Genomic DNA, 17,813 nt, shown 5'->3' with positions numbered 1-17,813 from the left:
ACTTTTCCTTCATTGCTTTATTAAAACAACCTATTAATTAAGTTAGTGCCTGGTAGAATGAACTGAGCTTTCTCTGAATTCTGAGGATTTTCCAAAAGTGGTCATTAATTAGTGCTGATAAGAGAGGCAGCATTATAATTTCATTTTACACATGAAGAACATGAAGTTCAGATTAACTTTATAATCATGCAATAAATAATGTATAGAGCTGGGACCCAAACAATCAAAGGGCTCTGGCTGGGCAATTTTACTTCCAGTTAGAGGCCCATCACTTTGGGCCTTAGTTTTCTTTACTATAAAGTGGGTGCAGTGGATTGGATCGGGGTGGCAACCTTTTTCAGGAAAGGGCCAGATAATAAATACTTTTGGCCTTCTGGGCTGTATGGTCTCTGCAGCAGCTATTCAACTTTGCTGTTAGACAGTGAAAGCAGCCAGAGCTAATATATAAACAAATGGGTGTAATTTTGTGCCAATAAAACTTTATTTATAAAACTAGGCAGTGGGTTGGATTTGGCCCATAGGCTGTAGTTTGCAGACCCCTAGTCTAGATGATATAGAAGCTTCTTCTACTGCTAATACTTTACAATTCAACTCATTTTAATAGCATGCTATTTCCTTAGGAAAGTCACTTTCATTTCTCAAACATCTGTTGAATATGCAGTTTGTGAAGTGGTTAAGTATTTTTCTGCTGTTCATTGCAGTATTATTCACAATAGCCAAGATATGGGAACAACCTAAGTACCTATCAATGGATAAAGAAGATGTGGTATAATATACACACACACAAGGAATATTATTTAGCTGTGAGAAAGAAGGAAATTCCATCATTTGTGACAACATGAATGGAGCTTGAGGGTACTTACTATGTGAGATAAGTCAGAGAATGACAAATGCTGTATGATTTCACTTAAACATGGAATCTTAAGAAAGCTGAACTTGCAGTAACAGAGAGTAGAATGGTGGTCACTGGGGGCTAAGAGACACGGGAAGTGAGGAGATGGTGGTCAAAGTTGCAAACTTACAGTTAGAAGATGAATAAGTTCTGGAGATCTAATGTACAGCATCACAATTATTAGCAGTTCTGTATTATATACTTAAAAGTTTCTAAGAGACTAGATCTTAGAAGAGAAATGATATTCTGTAACATGATAGACATGCTAGCTAATCTATGTTGGTAATCATACTGCAACATATTAATGTATCAAATCAACACATTATACACTTTAAACTTACATAGTATGTCAGTTACATCACAGTGAAAATAAGTATTTTTCTGGGTCCTCCCCCACCTTGCTTCTTCCATTATTGAATGCCTACTATGTGTATTGCAAATAAGAATTATTGGCTTAATGTTATTCTTCTCAAGTCTCATGTGGATAGGGTTTTTTGTTGTATTGGGGGTGGGTGGGAAGCAGGGTATATGGGATTGAAGTAGGGTGCATGAAGGTAGTTCACTGTGACTTCCTGGATGGGACGGCTGACTGGGAGCGAAGACCCAAACTACAGACAAACCCCAGAATGTTGACCACATGACAAAAGGGGACATGCTTCTGCTCCACAGAGCAAGACTCAGTAAGTGTGCCAGAGCTGATAGCCACAGGAGAGTGTGCCAAGTAGGATTACAGAAGAACATGTGTTAGTTTAAGGGAAAATATGATCCCCTGTTAGAAAAATCAAACTGTAAACACTGCTGTCACCGTGACCGCAAGCCACACCTGAGAAGGCCCACTGGGTCGGCCCCCTGGCTGGACCCTGGCTGCCTACCTGGGGGATGCTTTGTCCTGGGCCCTCACTGTCCTCCCTGGGGGCTCGGTGAATGACAGGGGACCTGTTCAATTCCATGGACATTTAAGAAAAGAATATAATACCAAACCTCAACAGCAACACTGTGGCAAATGAACTTACTCTTTATAAAAGTTACATTATTGCTACATGAAGCTTCTTTGAAAAGCTTGTAATTTCAAGATGAAAACTTTTTTTAAAAGACCAGAGAATCATATATCACAGTATGTCTATTTCTATCAAAGAGTACTATTTTAATTCAAATATTATATTGGCTTTTAAAACCATAAAAAGTAATAAATACCTATTCTAAAAATCTCCTCTGTCCATACCACCTGACCCTTTCACATACTGCTTGCTGGGTAACCACTGAAAACTGTTTTGTGTCAGTTCTGACCACTGGGTGTCTGTGTATCTGTACTGTTGTGCCTGTTGATGACTATTATATAATGTTTTGGCTTATTCAGGCTGTTGGCCTCACCAGATGGAAGATTGTCTAGATACAATGTGGGGTAATGCTTTTGGTAGATCCTAGAGGCTCAGTGTAGGAAGTAGAAAGAAAAGATCCTTAAATGCCTACAATTGCGCTGGTATTTCCCATATGGGGCAGGTTTAATCCAATGCTCTGAAGTGGAGGTTTGGGTGTATTTCCAGTACCAAATTCTTTCACCTAAAGTATTCAGATGGCTGAGGTAAGGGTGTTTGTTTCCCATACTCATGACGTTAACTGCTCTACTTTAAAATTTTACTTTCTCACACTAGTTCTAATCTTAACCTAAGAGTCCCACGTGCACTGGTTTATATAAATACGTGTTGACTCTATTAGATGGAGAGAGGCTGGTGTTTGAAGCAGATTATAGGCTTAGAGAATACAAGATTCTTAGTTATATAAACCAAAATGCCCATAAACCAAAGGAAGCCTATCTGTAAGTCATTCTCTAACCCTGTTCCCCACTTGCCCTGATTTGTTCGGGCGAGTCTCCATAAACCCTCGCTCACAAGGCTAGGGGGCCTTTAGGGCCACTCCGAGGCAAGCCCATCCTCGCGGCTCTCCCATGTGCCGCAGGCACTGCGGTGGGCTGCGGGCTGTGATTTCATCTTGCTAATATGAAGAACGGGCAAGGCTGGAAGAGAAGAGCATAATATGTTTTGTTGAAGATTTGAACAGTTAAAATGGACTGAAACAAAAGCCAAAGACTCAGAATGTGGACTGTTGTAGGGAAAAGCTAACAGCTGCCATTGACAAAAATGGATTTTTTCAGGCAAAGGGAAGTGTAGGGAAAAATGTAATGTGTTCCGAGTATGCAAGAATAATGAACAAGGGAAAAGAAGTAAAAGGAGAAATCTGTGTATGTCCTACTGAACATGGGTGTACATCTGACTGGTGTACATTGGTGGTGGTGAGGGAATGGCCAAAATTAAAGCAAAGTAATTTCCTGATTATCACAAATGAGCACATTACTTAAAAAATTAGTATGCCCTGTGAAGAAGTGGATTTTCTGTGTTTTCTACTTGAATTAATCTAAGAAGGAAACCAGTAGAAAATAATTAATAAGCACTGAGATCATGTGAGAGAGGAAAGTGTGTGTGTGTGTGAATGTGAATGGGGTGGGGAGAGAAGAGCACACAGGATTATCGGAAGGGGTAAAATGAAGGGCACAGAACCTTATTAAACCATAATAATGACTTTTTAAAATAAAAGACTGAGTCTATGGCATAGAGAAACTGTGAAAGGTGGTATCAGAATTCTTAATGTTACATTCTCAAATATCTGATGGGCTTACTTAGAATCTCCTACAATGGTTTAGTCCCTAAACTGTTAGTTTTCCATGACTCTAGGGTTGATACATCATAATGTTTAGTTTGATGGTTAAGGGTGAAGTTACCAGGCTTACCAGTCCCAGCGGCAAGTCACATCTTCCTGCCGGGAACCCCCTGCAGCTGCGCCCAAGCCTGGGGCCTCCCACCCAGAGAGCAGCAGGTGGCTTTGGCCCAGGACTTAGGATGAGGCATGGGGAGCCCAAGAAGGAGCAGAGGGCTCCTTGCGGAAAATTAGTCCGTGGTATTTTGTTTACTTCTTTTTATTTTTTGGTGTTTTCTCACAAATGGCCTCCAGCTAAAGCCCCTCTGATTCAATTTATATTAAAAGGAACAACCCAGGACACCTCCCAGACCTCACTCATCTCCTTCTCTGATAGGCTTGTCAGATTTAGCAAATGCTACAAACAATTTTCTAGTGTAAGTGTGACCCATGTAATATTTGGAATATACTTAACATTACAAATTTATTCACTTTTTACCTGAAATTCATATTTAACGGGCAACCTGGATTTCATCTGACAACCCTGTTGTTTAAACTCTGGGAATGTTCAGAGTTTCTGGGAAGGGTCTTAGGATTGTCAGACATCTGGGTATTTGGCGTGAAGAGCCTGGTGCAAGAACTAATGCCAGAAGTGAAGTAAATTATCTCTTAAATGACAACACAAAGTCCTCTGAGAGGTGAGCAGAAAAAAGCCATCCTGGAGTCAAGAGCCACTTTATCTACAACACTGTTCCCTGAGAGGAAAGAGTCAGCCAGTGGCCCAAATTTCCCTTCCCTTGACACTTTTGGGCAAGGACGGCAGCACAGAAGAGCAGCTGGCAGACGATGAGATTGTTAAGCAATGAATGCACTCGACACTGGGAAAGGGTTTTAGGTGGTGACAATGGGGAAACACCAAAACACAGTGGGATGCTACAGGCACAGTGCCTTCAAACTGCACTTACTGCATGAATGTAAACACACACATGGATGATTTTTAAAAAGATATGTTTTTCATTTCATAAATCAACCTTATTTGATTTATTAACCCCGTCCATAGCTGTTCTTGTAGAATTTCTTAGTGAGCAAGACTGCATATTCGCTGTCACTGGTTGGAGACAGCCAGCCAGGGCCAGAGTTGCTAGACTCCCTGTAGAGCCGTGGAGCCAGTGCAACATCTAGAGGCATCCTTTCTCTTGTCCTGAGATCTTAGTTTTCACTGGTCTCAAGTGAACTCCTATTGTTTAACCTCTAATGGTTTTTACAAATTCCTAACCTCAACCCTGCATCTCTAGTTAGTAGGAGCACAGGTTTGAGGACCTATTACATCTCCAGCCTGCAAAGTTCTAGGCAGAATGATAATTCCTGATATTTGATGTACCTAGAACTAAAATAGAATAATACAAATATTCGGCACAGGCTTTTCCTTCGAATTTATTCATCATTATCTTGACTCTAGGTTTGATGATGTTTTTGAAGAACTACTCTGTATTGGAGTTATGCTGAATTCAGTCATAAAGTTAAAATTGATTAAGATGAAGGGGATTTTCTTCTTGGATCAAATGTTATAAAAAAAAACAACACATACAGTGTCCTACATAACCTACGGTTATATTCCTATGTAGGTTCCAGTGTCATGGAGACCAATTAAGTACTTCTGTGCCTTTCTGCTAAAATCTAAATTCAGTTTAGAGGGAAAAGGAGGTGCTGTGTACATATATCAGTCAGAAGGTTTTAAATTACTGAAAGAAATCTGCCTTCTCTTACAATGAAAGAAAACTCATAAAATGTTCAGTCAGTATTACTGGCTCACCAGTTTCTTATTTTCTCACAGTGACATTTCAGGTCTTTCGGGGTAGTCATTTTGTTGGGTATCTTGGAAGTTTTAAAAAAGCATTCCAATTCTGTGACAGTCAACGATTATAGGGTGTCTGATTCACGTAGGGGTCAGGCCCCTGAAAGTGAGGGCCTGATTTCAGACTCCTCAGTAGGAGCTGGTTGGGTGAGTTTGCTGGCTCCTGGGGAGCTGCGTGATCTTGGAAAGAGTCCCCCCAACCCCGCCCCCCAGGCTGTCCCTGCTGGACCTGCAGTTGCAGTTTCCTCTGTTGGTACCAGGGGAGGTTGAGAGAAGGGGTGTGAATGTGGCCAGAGGCAGGCCGGGCAGCGAGGCCCCGTTGCCCGGCGGGCCTGGGTGGCGCTCTGCCGCGGGCGGGGCGGGCCGGGGCAGCCGCCTGCTCACTCACCCGTGCTGCTCTGGATGGTCCTCACGGTGGTGGTGGTGCGCGGCGGGGAGGAGGACCGCAGCGACACGCACTCGTCGTCCTGGGAGCAGCCCTTCTCAATGGCCCGCACGTAGCTGTGGCTCCGCACGCGGAAGCAGCCGGGCACCGGCAGGTCCAGCGCCTCCACCGCCTGCGACTCCAGCTCGCTGAACACGGATTCGCATACCGACTCGAACTGCCCGTTCACCTCCATCTCGCTCACCTGCGGGCAGAGACAGGGCGCCGTCACCTCTTCCGCAAGGCCCGACTCCAGCCCCGCAGCAGCCAGCCCCGCGCGACTGCACTGAGCTCCGCTGCCCGTCATTTCCCCTACGGTACAGACTGTAATCGAGTGGCATCCAGTTAATAATCCCGAATAGCCCATTACATTCTAAAGGAAAAGAGTTTTGTTTTTAGAATGAAAGAAGTGTGGGGCTGGGGCGTCTTATTCCAGGGCTCGCCCAGGTGCTAATTCTCCTTATTTATAAATCAAACCCGGGGGGACACTTTCATTGCTCCATGGTCAGAGTTCCTGTATTTCAATGGAACCATTGTTAGCACCAACATTTTGGAAACTAGTATTTTTATTGTGCTACTGAAAGTGACTGGTTTGTCAATTTGTGTCAATTGAAGCTTAATCTACTGCAAAGTATGGAAATAAGCCCTATATTTTCTGGCAGGATATTCACATTCTGCACACAGATAGACCAAACCCAGATATGTCAAAATCTTGAAAAGCACTATAAAGATGTTTTCAACTTCCTGCATACTATCTAAGGAAACTCCCACTCTTCTTTATAAAAATCTGATCTAGCCTACAAATTATTTATAAATGTGTTTTAAAATCTTCCAGACGAAGTCTTTCACTTTTCTGTGTTATCAGTTTTTATTTACTTATATTCCTCCGCACATAATTTACATTGGTTTGAGCACCATCTAAAAAATAAACCTAGATGAGGTTTTCTAGTCAATTTGTAGCTGATTTGAGAGAGACATGGGAGCAGTCTTCAATTTTCTGCTACCTTCTAGAACTTTGTAAGTCTAATTTCCCTGACATAAAATTCATGAGTAATTGATAATTTTAACAGATTAAACCACAATTAAGCTTAGAACACATACCAAAAACCATTGTGATTTTTAACTGTCCTTCATTTTGTGTTATTTGACAATGTAATACAATAAGGGCTAATTTCTTTAAACTTCAGATAAAAGTGACCAATTACTTCAAGGAACATCAAGTGAAAAAGACACATGCATTTCTTAATAATGATGCTTTACAGTTAAAATAGTATCTTCACATATTTAATTTGATATAAAGTCCTGTAGCTTTTGGAGGGTAATAATTATATATATGTGCATATTTAAAAAGCATGTATTATGTATTTCCTTGTTTTGTAGGAAATACTTGGAGATGCATTTTAAGGCAAAGAGACATGATATTTGTAACCAATTATCAAATAGAGAGAGAGAGTGAACGAATGAACCAAAATCTTAATCACCAAATACAAATCTGGGTCAAGGACATACAGTGTTTCATATTTCACATGCAACTCTTTGGTAAGTTTGAAATGATTTCAAAGCAACAAGTAAAACAAACTATGTATTGTATACATATATATATATATACATATATACACATATATGTATCATTTATTAGATTTTTTCCTTTTTAATTGACATGTGAACATTGTAAAGAAATGGTAAAATAGCTATACCAGTCAAGGCAACAACTATTAAAGTTGGATGACTATCTTTCTAGAGGGTACCTCTGTCCCTTCCCCTATTTTTCTATATTAAACTTATATCTTAATAAGATTTTCCTTCTACAGAAAACCACACAAAATAAATGTGTAGCTTAAGGAATTATAATAAGGCAAACACCTTTGCAGCCACTCCCCAGGTCAAGAAACAGAACTTTCCCAGGCACCTCAGAAGCCCCTCCTAACCACAAACCCCACCCTCCCTCCAAAAGTAACTACTACAGAGTTTTATTTCAATCATTTCTTTGTTTTTTTCACCCGAGTGAAAATTCATGTGGGTTTTCACCCCAAAAGTGCATTTTCACCCAAAACAGATTCACCCAAGTGTGTATTCCTGGATCCTATAGTTTAGCCTTACCCATTTTAATGGGTATTTTAAATTCGTTTTTAACATATAGATCTCTGTCCCTCCAACCACTTTTAAAATTACATTTATTAAAAAAAATTACATTTATTGACACAACTTGGTCATTTGATCTGTAAAGATTCCCACAGTTGAATTTGCTGATTTCATAGTTAAGGTGGGATTTAGCCTATTCCTCTGTCTTTTGGGTTTCCTGAAGATTGTAAGCTGAATCAGGGAGTAAGACTCGGGTTCACATCCTTTAGCAAGACTAGAGGTCATGTGTTCTTTCATCAGGAACCATCGAGTCTGGTGGTCTTTCTCTTTCTGTTGTTAGGAGTAATTTGTGCTCAGTGCCTAGATTCATTCATTTATTAGGGGTGCCAAAAGGGTGATATTCTAATTCCATGATTACTTTACAGTTATTAGTTGTAAAATTTTTACAAGGAAATGCTTCCTTTCATATTATTTGGTTACTCATGGCTTAATTCATATAGGAATAGCAGAATGATTTAAAAATTTTTTCCTTTTTCCCCCTAATTTTCAAGATAACAAATTTGTTCCCTCTTATCTACTGCAATATAATGAGTTATAAGAAACATATATTTCCCAGGTATATTTGGTCTTCATCCACACTTCCTGAAAACACTTCAGAGCCTTAAAGGTGAAATGAGTGTCTTGAAATATTAATGAGAGACTTTGGACCCACCCAAGGGCAGGGCCGAAGGTTGATTCAGCCAATGGCCAATGATTTAGTCAATCAGGACTATGCAATGAAGTCCTCACAAAAACCCATGAGAAAAGTGTATCTCTCCTTTCCAATTCTGCTTCTCTGTTGGAAAGAGCTTCCATGCTTGGGGAACTGGAATGCTTCCACGTGCCACTGAGCCAGGCCCCAAGCTCCACAAGGATAGGAGCTCCTTTATTTGGGACCTTTCCCTATCTATGTATTTCCTCATCGGGCTGTTAACTTGTAACCTTCAGAGTATGCTACATTAAACTGCTAAATGTTAAGTGTTTTCCTGAGTTCTGTGAGCTGCTCCAGTAGATTCACTGAAGCTAAGGGGGAGGTCACTGGAACCTCTAACCTGTAGCTGGTTGGTCAGAAGCACAGGTAATAGTCTGGGGCTTGTGGCTGGCATCTGGAATTAGGCGTGGAGGGCAGTCTTGCAGGATGGAGTGTGGGAAGGTCCCCCTGCCACACACATCCTGGAATTGGGTCCAGGAACATGAAAGGAGTTACTGCTTCTGTGTGGAAAACACATCTACTAAAGGTGGTCAGTTAATTTTTAAAAATATAAAATGAACTCATAGATTTAAAAAGTATTTGATGGCTTTAAATTTACTTCAGTGATTCTTTTAGTGAACTCAAATTTGTCTCATCTTTGGTCAGTAGGAACTCCTTAGGCTGGCTCCTGAGTCCTTCTGATGGGAAACAAGTAGTCTTTGATAGCTTCTGAAATCTTGTATGCCAAGGTATTTCACATTCATCTTACACTTTTTCTGCCCAGTCTTGGAATCAGTATTTTCTTTTTTTTTAGTGGGAGGTAATATTACACAAATACACTCTGAGCACCAGGAAGCTTCACTGTCATCATTACTGGGTTGTTCATTGTTCAGTGGGTGGGACTAGGTTATGAATATGTCCAATTCCAATTCAGACAGCAGAGTTTTAATGTAACCTCTTCTATATTGCATTTATTTATATCTTTTTTACTTATATATCTATTCCATACTAAAATTCCTGGTTCTCAGAGTAGATGATAAGATTGAGATATTCTATAATTATTCATTTTTTTCTTCCACAGTTTATGCACAACAGTCTCAGAATAGCACACTAATTCTGTCATGTCCATATCATTACTGAACAGAGATAACATTTCTACTTTTTGCTTCTGTTCTATCCATTTGTTCCTCACTTAAAATACTTGTGCTGTATTTACATTGTGAGAACACATAACCTGTGTGCTCTCTACAGCTTTGTTCCTCATTTAGTCTTAGTTTTACAGATAACTACATATTAAATATTTCACTACTTTTTTCATATAAAAAGGTTATTCTTTATCAAACTTATACACAAATGCAGGTCAAATAGTTCTAGATGGCTTATAAAGAACCAGAGAAGAACCCTGAACAACCCTGCCCACTCCATATTCTCCCTTTCCAGAGACAACCACCTTTAATTCTCCCAGCTGGATCTTAAGGTATTTGCATCCATATTCCACAAAATTTGCTTAGTGAGTCTCTGGATACCTTCATAGACCCCTGATTACTTCCGGTTTCCTTCCTGTCCTTGAAGCATCACTTTTGGAGCTGTCCTTCCTTCCATTGCCCTCTGTGGCTGCCAAACCCACTGCTATCCTGGGTTCCCCTTTCCCATCATTTGGGGGTGCCCTTCATTATCTAGCATGTGGTTGTTTTTTTATTCCCTCATTTTTGTAGAGCACACCTTCCAGGGCTTTCTTGGCAAGGCGGCCACCTTTCATCAATAGCAATGCCTGTATCCTACTTCCACTGTTAGGGGAGAGTGTGCTTGCATTTAGGATTCTAGCCTACATCCTTTCTTCTTTCAGAATGTTTTCAGGCTTTGTTCCTTATCTGTTAGTCCCCTGTATGACAGATTGAGAAGGTGATGACATTCTCATTCCTGAGCCTTTCCATGTGCGCTGGTTTTCCTCACCCACTTCTGGGAGCATTTTAGGATTTTCCTATCCCGAATGATTTAACATTTCACCATGACATCCCTGTGCTCCATCCATTGTGCTAGGTACTTGGTGGGCCCTCTCAATCTGTAAAATCATGTCTTTTAGTTCTGGGGCCACCTCTTGACTTATTTCATTAGTAATTTCCTTCCTTCTCATTTTTTTTCTTTCTGGAGCTCCTACTAGTCAGATTTTGGAATCCAATGAACTCAAAGAATTACAAACAAGAAACACAATGAAAATTACTCTGATACATCATAATTTCCAAAACAATACTGATACAGAACAAAGCTGGAGGACTCGCAATTCCTTATTTCAAAACTTACTACAAAGCTGCAAGAATCAAAACAGTTTGGCACTGTCATATTCCAGACCAATGGAACAGAATCAAGAATCCAGAAATAAACTCATACGTCTATTCACTAGTTCTTGTATCTGGTCATTTGGAATCAGTCTAGCTCATTGTCTAGTGTATTCCTCATGATGGCCTCATGGAAACAACATTCCCTGCATTCATCCATGCTTATAATCATTCGCTCTTCCTTCAATTCTTGTAGGTCAGTTTTGCTGGATATACGACCTTTGGTTTACATTTTTCCCCTTAGAGTATAATATGTTACTCTATTTTCTTTTGGCATAAACTGTTGTTGTTAAAGAGTCTGATGATAATTTTAACTTTTGTTCTCTTTTAAGTCATGTGCTCTTTTTTTTGAGTCCAAATTTTTTTTTTTTTTAATTAATTCTCCAAAGTCCTATGTCTTGCTTAGTATTTTGGTTCAGTTTCTCAGTTATACTGTGTGTTCTTTCAGTATGTAATTTTGAAACATCTTTTTATTTCATGAAAGTTTTCCTTAACTATATTTTGAAAAATTATTTGTTCTGGTCCTTTGCTTTGATTTTTTTCAGAGACGTCTATTATCTGTAGATTCAGTCTTTGCCTATCTTTAGTATTTATCGATTTCTCTCAAATCTTTTTTACCTCTTCATTTCTTTTTGATTTTAAAAAGTCCCTTCTGTTTAAATTCTACTTTTTTTTGTAGTGTGTGAAAGGTCTCATTCGTTTGCTCCTGTATTTCTTCTAGTCTAATCTTCATTTCTTATGCGATGATTTTTTTCTTCTAATTCTTTCCTGTTATGACATTACTTTCAAGTTTTTGAAATTCAGATATATCTTTTTCTTTTATGTCTTTATGTAATTTTCTTAATGTCCTTTAGCTCATTTTGAAATAGTGACCTATTTTGTGGCTATGTCTTTATGGTATGTTTTCATTTTCTGTGGGAATGTTATTCTGCTCCGTATTCTCTTTCTTCCTATAGTGACTTTAAATAAGACTTAAAATGGGTACTTTTTGTTCCCATTCTTCTGTAAAATTAAATTTTCTGACCTTGAGAGGGTGATACATTCAGAATTTCCCCCCTAAATTCACAAGGCTTCCTCTTCTATTGTTTCAGCATAATGTTGCTTTCTGAGATTTCCTGCTGCTTTTGCTCCTGCCCCCAAACTTTTACCGGGACCTTTTCTCTTCTTTGCTATTGACTCTATGTTGGTCGTATTTGATTCCACCCCCAACTGTATCATCTTAGTACTGGTTCTTGTTCTGGAAGAAAATGCTGGTTGGTTGGTTTTCCGTGGACACACAGGCTCAGATTGCTCCAGCATCTTCTGACATTACTGCAGTTCCCTGAATTTACCTGTGATTAGAGAGGCAAATCCTTCCTAGTTTCAGGTGCTGTCCCCAAATAGGTGCCTGAGCTTTCCCATGAATACCTGCTGCTTGCTTTGTTCTGCTGTGCTCAAGTCCATCAGGAAAGTTGTTTTGCTCCATTTCTCCTACACAGGTGTGAATACAACACAGGCTAATGGCCACTAGGGATTTGTTCTCATCCACTTGTATTTTGGGTTCATGGGGTATCTTGTCACTTCATTTTCTTGTAAATGTTGTTCATTAGCTTTTGGGTTTTCTATGTAATTGCCTGTCTATTGTATAGAGACTCAGGGAGGTTCAGACATTGCAGTACCACCATAATATTGCAAGTATGGTCATACCATAATCTATTCGACCACTCCTTTGTGGATAATGAGTCAGGTATGTCCTTGGAGACCATCCTATGAACAACATCCTTGTGCATTTCTCTTTACATACTGGTGCTTCTAGTTCTGTATTACAGAGCTCCAAAAAGATATGTTTTACCTCTGTAGATTTTATCAACTTACTCTCTAAACCAATTGCAGCAATTCACTCCAAACAGCAAGTAAGTCAGAGCTCACTTCTCAGTGGTATCAGAGTTGGGTATTAGTGTTTGCCACTCTGATAGGTCAAAATGATATTTTGCTATTTCATTTTGTCTTTACCAGCCTATTAGTGTATATGACCATTTTTTCCTAATATTCCCCATATCAACTGTATTTTGACTTTATGGTATCTTTTGTTGCACAGAAATATTTAATTTTTAGTTAGAACAGTTGTCAGTCTTCTACTTATGCTTTCTGGGACCCTCATTTCATTAAAAGTTATAATCTCACCACATATTCTCCTCATTTAAATTTTTTGTCATTTTGTGTTATTGCTTAGATTTTAAATTCATTTGGATTTATTTTTTTTATAGGGGAAGGAGTATAATGCTCTTTCTACTATATCTTGGGCAATTTGCTTGAATTCTCTGAGCTTCACTTTCTTTATCTGTAAAGTGGGTATAGTAATACCTAGGGATTATTATTGGGATGCTTTAAGGATAAAAATAAAATAACCTAAACAAATGCATATTAGGTTTCTAGACACATGGTAGGTACTTCATAAATAGTGGATATTAATTTGTGAGACAATGTAGGGGAAGAAGGAGACAAAGTATTCCAATTCTCTAAGACTGAGTTTCATAAATTAAAAAATGATCTTTCTTATAGTTGATATGAAATTAATGAGAAAATGCACAGCTTCTAGCTTGTAGCAGATAAGAAATATATGGTAACTATTCCATTGTTATAATTTCTATTATTACTACTACTATTAACAATTTATTGCCACCAATACACCAATACCTGCAGGCATTGAAGAAACTAACCAGTTAGGAGTTAAGAAACTTGTTTTTACTAGCTTCTGTCACTGACTAGCTTTGTACTCATAGACACTTACTTCATCTGTGTTTTCAGTTCTTCGCATATATGCAGTGAAGGGATAGTCTATGTCAAAAGTCATGGCTAAACTGCTGGTATTACCATTGAGTATAGTAACCACCTATTACATTCACTTTTAAAAAGTGATGTAGAAACCCAATCTATTGCCCGACAAAATATGTGGGTGTCTACCATTCCAGATGAAGAAATTTAAGATTTGGACTTGAAATAAATTAATACGAAAATTAAACTAATTTGGAAATGACAGTTATATCAAATATTTTAAAAAATGACTTTCTAAATTTCTTTCTTCTAAAGTTTAACTTTAAAAAGCCCCCATTTTTATTAGATGTATCTACAGTAAAAATATAGAAAGGGAAAAAACACATGAATAAAAACATTTCTCTGTCATGCAAAGCAAAGCATGATAGAGACAAAATCTGTTTTTAGGTATATTTTACTTCTATAAGGTATAAATTGCAGAAACAAACAATTTAGTTATTTAGTTAGACCAATTTCTTGGCTTACATTTTACTTTGATCTTTCTAGGAGCCTTTGATGAATAATATATCAAGTTTGAAAAGGGAATAGGATATAATGCACTTAAATTCCATACTATTAGAGCTGCTACTAATAATCTATAAGAGAGAGTATCTCCAACATCACAAAACTAACCACTTTTGATAAGTCTAGCGTATATGTGGTAGCATTGCTTTGAAAAAGAAACTCTTCCCCTTTCAATAATGACAAAGTGGTACTGCAGTAGAAAGCTTGAAATTATCCTTAAAGATACCGTGTTACACGAAAATTGAACATGGAACTAGAAAAATGATATATCATTAGGAATCCATTTAGGATGGCTATTCTTTCTGTATTTTACTTAAGACAAATGATTACACCACTGAACTGCAGAGCTTGACCTGCCCTGGCATCAAGGCCTACGTGCCACCTCTTCAGGGATTTGTTGATATCTTACTAAATGGTCGCTAGGACGTGATATTATTTCAAGGAAGGTCAGATCTGTGGCACTGGAACCAAAAGCAGACAGCTGTGTAGACACAATATCCTGATGGAGGAAGTGACATGGTTTCCTATCTTAAACATGTAAAATTATGAAAGCAGTGAATGTGTATAAACATTTTCCAGCAAAGATTTTTAAACCTACTGATGTATTCTGCATGTACGACAGCTGGACTTAGAGACTTTACAATTCCAGGTTATGTGTACATGAGGCTGTCCAGAATAAAGATAAGCCTAAAGAATATTAATAATTTAAATATTATATTGTTTATTGTGAAAAAGTAAGGATGAAACAAGCCCAAATTTCATCAACTATTGCCCTGAGCCTAGGGACAGTGAGCTTCCTTGGAAAGCACTAGCTAGCACAGAGAGGTATGCATGCTCTTAGATTTCTTTAAAGTAAGGAAATGTTCAGTGAGCAAATACTGGAATCCCACCTGCCAGTTTTCCTTGACTCCCACTCATCCTGCCCTCCTCTTGGAGCCTTGCTGAGGTCCCTGCCTTTGCTCTTCAAGAATCCAGGTAGAGCAGGGAGCTCCATGTTTTTTTTTTTGGTGATTTAAAAGATTGATATATAGTTGATATAAAATTTTGTATTGGCTTCAGGTGTACCACAAAGTGATTCAACGATTATATATGTTATAAAATGTGGAGCTCTATTTTGATGGTTGGGACAAAGTAGAGCAGTGGCCTTATTTCAAGGCCTCCTTCTGACCAATCAGAGGTGCTTAAGCCTGCCAGTCAGCTTCAGTGTTCAGCCTACAGCACTACCACTACCATGCTAACCAACACCACCCTCACCCTCCTCACCACCAGCACCATTATTACCAAAATCACCACCACTACCATCACCATTAGCAGCAACATCAGTCTCATTAATTCTCACCTTAATGATCACAATGTCTTCCAAACTAGCTTTTCTGCTTCTAATCTCTTATCCTCTCCAATCCTTCCTACATTTTTTTTTGCCAGATTAAATTATCCTACATCAAATTTCTGATCATATCTCTTGCCTGCTTAAAAGCTGAAGTTTCAATTAATGTTTAGTCAATCCCATTCCTAGTGAATAGAGTCCCATCTCCTGGGCCTGGCATGCAAGGCCATGCACACAGAATGTCTCCAGGACAAAATTCAGGACAGATTTCCCACTGCTCCCTCCGCAAGTATTCTGGGCCTCAACCAACCTAGACATTCACTATCCCTTGAATATGCTTTGGGCTAGCATTTTTAAAAGTTCAGGTCAAATAATACCTTATTAGAATCACTTGGAAATTTGTTAAAATGCATATCCTAAAGCCCATGCCTAGAAGCTCTCATTAGAATACTGGATACTTAATACTTTTTTCTCCTTAGGTTTGTGTTTGCAATTTTGTGACCACAAAGAAAGTCCCATTTAACATCTGGCTAGTTACATGTCTTACAGGGTGCTTTATAAACTAATATGAAAATATAAAGCAGGTAGCACAATATTTGGTCCAGTAAAGGTGGCTCTCATTGTTAATTCTTGCCCTGCCTACTTCAGAATGTTTTTGTGGTGTTCAAGTAAATAGTGTCTGTGATAGCACTTCCATGTTTTTCTCCATTAGACTGTAAGTGTTTGGTGGCAGGGATTATGTATTAGTTATCATTAAATAACCTGTGTAATCTGTTGCTTAATAAAAATTAGCTGAATTAATAGTTTGGTACTTATTTTCAAAATTGTGTTTGAAACTTAAATTCAGAATCCCTAAATATCATATCAAAAAATACACTTCTTTTAGTCCTCCCCTGAGGCAGAGGTAGCCCCCAAGGCACCTTCTGCTCCTCTAGTGGCCCCTGAAATCTGCAAGTTCAGGCCCTCCAAGAGTCCCAGATTCTCTCTGCCCCTGATCACAGGCAGCCCAGCTCTCTCCCACACTCTCTGAGACTTTGATAGGAAAGACTGGAGGAGCTTTAGCTGAATATTTTGGATACAGCATTAAATTAACTAATTGCATCTTCATCCCCCATCCTGCAGACCAGGTCATAGAAGTGGGCTTCTGTTTCATTACTAAAGCACACTATTCACTAAACTAGGACCCAGTTGAGGTAAATAGGTTGTATTTTGCTTCCAGTGCCTGGGTCCCTGGCTTGATGACCTGCTTAATATTTGTACTTTCAAGATTAGACACTACTTTGGTTGTGCCAGTGATGTCTACCCTGTCTTTCTCTCCTTTAAGCATCTTTACAACTGAAGTTTCATCCATCAGCTCCTTAATAATAAATCTGCCTGTGCCTACTGACTTCTAGTGTTTCTCCAGAGACTCCGCCAATGTGCTTTATCCATCTACAGAGGACCCTTCTCCTGCTGGTAGATGGTTGATACCAGGTGTTTGCTGTAGCTGAACACATGTAGCACTTAGACTGGACCTCCTACCTGATCCATCAGTGGCTACTTGGCAAGTGCCTACTTCCTTATTTTTCATGCTGTTTCCACTAACCCTTGTGAAGTTAATGGTCTGTGACCATGGTGCTTACCTGGCTGATGGTGCTCATAGCTCGCATGTAGCTCTCATTCCTGGAGCGGAACTTTGGTGATGTGAGCAGGCCTGCAGGGTCAAGGCTGTCCAGGCTTCGGTTAATGGAGACTTCACTGACTGCCCTCAGGTAACTGTGACTCCGGATTTGGAGTTTGGGGGAGTGTTCATTGGAAATCCTGGAAGAGAACATCAGAAGGGGTGCCTTTAGTCATATTCCAAAATGTAAGCAGTAATAAGATGTGGCAGTACCCTTACTGATGTGGCACCCAAAACATTGGTGTGAATAATACAGGAGCCCTCCTGATTGCTAAACACCCCCATGGTGTCTCAGAAGGAAAAACGTGATGACAAGAGAGAGCAATTAAAATTCTCTTCAGCCCATGGAACAATTTCCGCATTTTGGGGAGGGAGAGCATAGCTGTGGAATTGTGTCCAGTGTAGCTGTAAGCTTTTCCTAGGTACCCACTTCTTTTCTGTGGCTATCTTTTTGTTTTTGGACTTTCTAGCAATGACAAGTAGGTATATAACTGTAAT

At 39.1% G+C, this 17,813-nt stretch overlaps 1 protein-coding gene across 11 annotated transcripts in view; it reads right to left on the bottom strand.

Moving 5' to 3' along the window:
* The window catches only part of DLGAP1 (DLG associated protein 1), a 567,869-nt gene that overhangs the window by 163,048 nt on the left and 387,008 nt on the right, over positions 1-17,813 (bottom strand). For all 11 annotated transcript variants that reach the window (XM_036905862.2, XM_057504061.1, XM_036905864.2 and 8 more), the window contains 2 exons: positions 17,278-17,455; positions 5,827-6,067 (listed from right to left, as the gene is read on the bottom strand). In XM_036905862.2, coding sequence (XP_036761757.2) covers positions 5,827-6,067; positions 17,278-17,455 — 419 coding nt within the window. The remainder of the gene's footprint in view (positions 1-5,826; positions 6,068-17,277; positions 17,456-17,813) is intronic.

Source organism: Manis pentadactyla, chromosome 6 (assembly GCF_030020395.1).
Source record: "Manis pentadactyla isolate mManPen7 chromosome 6, mManPen7.hap1, whole genome shotgun sequence".
Taxonomy (NCBI): domain Eukaryota; kingdom Metazoa; phylum Chordata; class Mammalia; order Pholidota; family Manidae; genus Manis; species Manis pentadactyla.
Note: the sequence above shows the minus strand (reverse complement) of the source record. Positions and strands in the feature narration are given on the sequence as shown.